We start from the raw sequence: 5,435 nt of genomic DNA, 5'->3' as shown, positions 1-5,435 counted from the left end.
CGTCCAGCCGCGACTCCGGGTCCGGCCTTTGTCCGCGCCGTTCCCTCGGCGGCTTCTGGTCGCAGACAGGGAGCGGGAGGGCGCCTCCCCGCCCCGGCCCAGCCCCTGGGGCTCGGGGTTGGAATTCGCGGGACCTCTGGGCGGAGGCGGCCTTTGGTAGCCGTTGAGCCTGAACCCCGAGGGCTGCGGCACCCAGGATCCCGGGGGGGTGGCTCACCAGCCCCACGCTTCCCGGAGACGAGAAGCGGCTGTGAACGAAACCAGTCCCCCCCGGGGAAGCCCCACGGCGACCCACTCTGGAAGGTTGGGGGGCAGGAGCCCTTCTGTCCCAGCCGCTCTGGGACGCACCCTAACGCCAGCCCGCGTGCCCATAACATAAACCATCTGGTTAGCGTTACAACACCGGATCCTGACAAGGATGTGGGAGAGGAACCCCTCTTGCCGGATTCTGGGAGAAGGGTCAGATGGAAAAACCATTACGGAAGACGATCTGGCAGTTACCCTGCACTAAGAAAATAATCTGACTCACCCAGATTTATCATTTGTGTACGAGTGTTCACTGACGTATAACAGGAAAATGGAAATAGACGTGCTAAAGAATGGTCGCTTACTGTAACCCAAAATGGGCCATCATGCAGGTCCATTACAGAGAATCTGAGTCCGACGTGCAAATGCCGGCATGTGTATTGATGGAAAGCAGAGAAGTTACAAAGAGCACGTAATTTGAGTTAGGTAAAACCAGGCATTATTTATTTCCAGGAGCGGGGTGGAGGGTTTACGGTTATAGAGGATTTAAAATTGTTTATATTTTCCAAATTTTGCACAGTAGCCTATATGAGAAAAAAACAAATTAGTTTAACAAATTATGTTTGAGGGGCTGGCTCCTGGGTGGCTCAGTCGGTTAAGCAACTGACGTCTGCTCAGATCATGATCCTGGGGTCCTGGGATCCAGCCCCCCTTCTCCTTCTGTCTCTCCCCCCCACCCCCTGCCCCGTACTCGCTTTCTTGTGGTTCTCTCAAATAAATCAAATCTTAAAAAAAAAAATGAGAGGATGGATTTACAAACGGACTGGCCAGACCACATATGACAACCTTTATAGCAACCAATGCCCAACGCCCCCCAAGCCAACCTACAACCTCTAGAGCAGACAGGACTTGGTCAATAACTGCCCATTTCCCTATATTCTGCACTTCCCTCTTCATCTCAGGACCAACCAGAGAAAGCCAATTACGCTCCTCACACCAACACAAAAGACACCCTTCTAAGGTAGCCAGCATCCACTTCCAGGCCAACAGCCTCTAATCAAAGCACACCTTAAGCCTTCCCTTGTTTTCACGCTAAGGCTTTCCTACTCCTCTACCTTTGAGTCTCTGCCAAATGCAAGGAATGATGGCTGACTCCTGTTCTATAGCAAGCTCTAGATATATAGTCCCTGTTCCCATTTGGGTGGTCTTTATTTTCACGTGTTCGAGTTATTGTGGCTGAAAGCAGAAGGCATCTGAAAAGAATGTTTTATGCTTAATGAAAAGAGCAGAATAAAAATTTCATGGGGCGCCTGGATGACTCAGTTGGTGAAGCAGTGAAGCTATGATTCTTGATTTCGGCTCAGGTCATGATCTTCGGGGTTGTGAGATCCAGCGAGAGCACAGAGTCCGCTTGAGATTCTTTCTCTCCTGCTCCCTCTGCCCCTCCCCCCCATGTGCATGCACTCTCTAAAATCTTAAAATTTTTTCGTATGTGGTATGAGTTCAGGTTTGAAAAAGATACAGAAAAAAATAAACACAAAAATACTGAGTAATCTTAAATACTGGGAAAATTGTTTTTCTACTTTTCTGTATTTTTCCCTTTCTACAATAAATATGTAATCTTTAAAAATTCATATACTTTTCTTGGGAATTATAAAATTGACTTGGTTTGGCATAACATCACTTGGTAAGCAGTTTTAAAATATTACGTTTACTTACAGAAGAGAAGTATTTTTAAAGCTTTACTTGTATTATCCATCTATTTTTTAGTGTTACTGTTCTGGTTATTTTGAGTGTCATTGCAGGTTGAATGATTAATAGATGAAAGTACTGTTATACATTTTTGTATATTATTTTATCATATGAAAGGCTAGATTCCTGTTTTATATTCTTCTGTTTAATTTCTTTGGCATATTCTTACATTTAGACTTCTACATGATATATAAAATACTTATCCAAATTTCACATTATTTAAATCTAATTTATTATGATTTAAGACTTAAAACTGCCAACTTTGTGGGATTTTTATGTATATCTTTACTTAATTTCATTATGGCCAAGAATATGGTCTTTCTGATATGAACCCTTTGAAATTACTTTATGGCAAAGCATGTGGTCAGTTTTTGTAAATACTAGGAATGAAATTACATTGATTAACGACATTTTGTTGTTAAGAAAGCAGTTATTCAGTTTCCTTGATGTTGTTTTGCTGCATTTATTGAGATGGGACCCAGCAGTTGTGAACAAGGTAAAATCATGGAGACCATTATTTAAAAAACCAGCCACAAAACCTATAGATAGAAAGTAGATTAGCGGTTGCTTGGGGCTGGGGGTGGGAACAGCGATTGGCTGCACGTGGGGAGGAGGGTGATGGAAGTTTTCTAAAATTGCATTGTGGTGATAGTCGCTCAATTCTGTAAATTTACTCAAAATCATTGAATTATAACTCAAAACGAGTGAATTTTACGGCATGTAAATAATGCCTCAATAAAGCTATTAAATTAAAAAACAAAAACAAAAACAGGCACCTGGGTGGCTCAGCTGGTTAAGCATCTGACTTCTGATCTCAGCTAGGGTCTTGATCGCAGGGTCGTGAGTTCAAGCCCTACACTGGGCTCTAGGCTGGGCAGGGAGCCTACTTACAAAAAAAAAAAAAAAAAAAAAGAGGAAAAAACCCCCAGCCCCAGATGTACCTTTTTTTTTTTTTAAGATTTTATTTATTTATTTGTCAGAGAGAGAGCGTGTGAGCAGGGGGAACTGCAGGTAGAGGGAGAAGCAGGCTCCCCGTCGAGCAAGGAGCCCGAAGTGGGGCTTGATCCCAGGACCCTGGGATCATGACCTGAGCCGAAGGAAGACGCTTAACCGACTGAGCCACCCAGGCGCCCCTCAGATTTATCTTTCAGTAGAGAGATGTCCCACGTGACTGGGGTGGGGAGCGGGGCGAACGCTAGACACTGATGATCAGCTCTTGCTACAAAGCTAGGGGGTGCTCATGGCTCAGCCTGTCACCTGTGGTCCCACAGCAACTTGCTGAGCCCAAGTGCTTGCTGCAGCCCAAGCCCAGGCCCACACCTGCACCCGCTGGACCCAGGCTGCTTGTACCTGAGGTGCTTGGGACTCTCCCTCGGCAGAGGTCGGCTCAAGCCCTACTGGGCCTGCATCAGTACTTTCTGTGCCCTCATTCTCCCTGGGGGCCTGAAGCCCCACCCCTGTGGGGGTCTAAGTGCCCAGAACCTCTGGAACATGGCCTGGGCCCCCACCTGCCTGGGAAGAAGCCAGAAGCCCAAGCAGTAGCTGAGGCCACATTAAGGCTCTGTACACAGTATGGTATTGAGTTCTTTCAGGGGTTTATTAAGGCATTGAGCACAGTGTGATTTTCAGCCAACTGAAATGAATATAAGGAAATCTATCAGGACCTGAGGGATGTGCTTTTAAGGTTAATGGTGAGGCTGACGAGCTGAAAGAGCATTTAGAGTAACGCCCGCATGGCATCCGCCCCAGTGCACTAGACACTTTGTGCCCGTGTCCCTCAGCCAGGGGCTCAGGGGCTCCTAGAGAGCACCTTGATGCCCAACGGGAACCCCTGCCTGGTGCCAAATGGCAGGAAAGCCCCCCCGGAGTACTCAGCTGCAGGACCGCCCCCCCCACCCCCCACCCCCCGCCAGAGTGGAAGGTGCCGTGTGGCCTGGCCACTGAACGGGGCACAGAGGCATTGGGCAAGCAGGCCAGGACGGACAGCCTCTGACAGGACACAGCGACTGAGGCGGGTCCCACCAGGCAGGCAGGAAGAGGGGGCTGGGAGCCTCTGTCTGGGCCCAACTGGGGCTGTTCAGCCTTTTTTTCCATTTACAACTCACTGCATCTGGGGAGAACAGGAGGGGTGCGTCCTGAGGGAGAAAACAGAACAGGAGGGAGGAGGGGGCGAGGAGGAGAGACAGGCCAGGTCCCCGTCAGCCTGAAACTCCAGACTGTTCGAGGTCACTGGACGTGCTGAACTGTCTCTCCACCTTCTTTTGGTCCTTGATCTTGAGTCCAATGTCCACCCTCTTCTCAAAGAAGTTCACCAGAACGGACTCTGTCAGGATGGAGGCCAAGATCTGCTCGAAGGAGATGCACCAGTCTATGTCGACGGTGCCCCCGCCGCGGGTGGGGGCCGGGGGGCTGCGGGCCTCCGCGCCCACCAGCACTGTGTCGTCAGCCAGGTCCTCGCACTGCAGGGAGCCTGTGCTGACCACCGAGTAGGAGGACATGGACATGTCGTCTTTGGTTTCATCGTCGGACAGCAGCTGCGAGGGGGAGCCCCGGCCCTCGCCACCGCCCCCGTCACCCACCACCTGGCTCTCCTGGGGCGCTTTCCCGAGGTGGGTGTCTCCCCCCGCTTTGGCCTGGGGGTCACCGGCAGCTGGAGGCTGAAGCTCCGGGGCTGGGTCCTGTGCGGGGTCTGGGGCTGGTGGCTCGTCATCCTCGGGGGCACCATCCCTGGGCTTCCTGCCTGGCTGGGCGGAAAACTTCTTCCCCACCTCGCCGATGCGGAGCAGCAAGCTGGCCACCGTGGCGATGGCGTGATACAAGTCCTGCTCCATGGGGTCCTCGCTGAACATATTGTACAGCGTCTTGCACAGCTCAATGAACTGTTCCTTTTCAGGGAGACACAGAGAAAGGGTGGGGAGACAGTGAAAGATGGTCAGACTGGCCTGGGATCAGCCAGACTGCCAGTGCTGGGTTGTCTTGTTCGTGGTCTCCAGGCCTGCGCCTTGCTGTGCCCATTTCACAGACCGGGACATGGAGGCGCAGAGAGGGAAAGCGACGTGACCAATATCACACAGCCTTAGAAGAGCTTTCTCTTCCAGCTGCGTTTCTTTCAGCACAGACAGTGCTGGGAGCCTCTCCCTGTCCCTATCACTGCACTGCTGGCCGAGCCAGACCGAGTTCTACACCACTTCCCAGACCCAGGGGCTACAGGACTTCTTCAGTGTGTTTCAGAATCGCCTTGAGTTTTTCATCTTCAACCAGGATGGAGGGTGAGGACAAAACAAGCACAGCCTGGGTCCGTTGAGGGGGTGGGGAGGTCTGACACCGCACTCAGGCCTCCTGCCTCGCTCCACGGGGCACCCCATTCTTCAGGATGCAGGTGAGAGACGCCCAGACCGCAGGTGCCTCTCTGGGCAGGGCAGGGCTGTGGTCAGGCT

The 5,435-nt window shown here is 51.0% G+C and overlaps 1 protein-coding gene across 2 annotated transcripts in view; it reads right to left on the bottom strand.

Moving 5' to 3' along the window:
• Positions 1–2,436: 2,436 nt before the first annotated feature.
• Positions 2,437–5,435, bottom strand: part of TBC1D9B (TBC1 domain family member 9B) — a 43,129-nt gene continuing 40,130 nt past the window's right edge. For both annotated transcript variants that reach the window (XM_036071195.2, XM_036071196.2), the window contains one exon: positions 2,437–4,883. In XM_036071195.2, coding sequence (XP_035927088.2) covers positions 4,197–4,883 — 687 coding nt within the window. In that variant the 3' untranslated portion in view covers positions 2,437–4,196. The remainder of the gene's footprint in view (positions 4,884–5,435) is intronic.

The sequence above is a fragment of the Halichoerus grypus genome, chromosome 2 (genome assembly GCF_964656455.1).
Source record: "Halichoerus grypus chromosome 2, mHalGry1.hap1.1, whole genome shotgun sequence".
In the NCBI taxonomy this organism is placed as follows: Eukaryota; Metazoa; Chordata; class Mammalia; order Carnivora; family Phocidae; genus Halichoerus; species Halichoerus grypus.
Note: the sequence above shows the minus strand (reverse complement) of the source record. Positions and strands in the feature narration are given on the sequence as shown.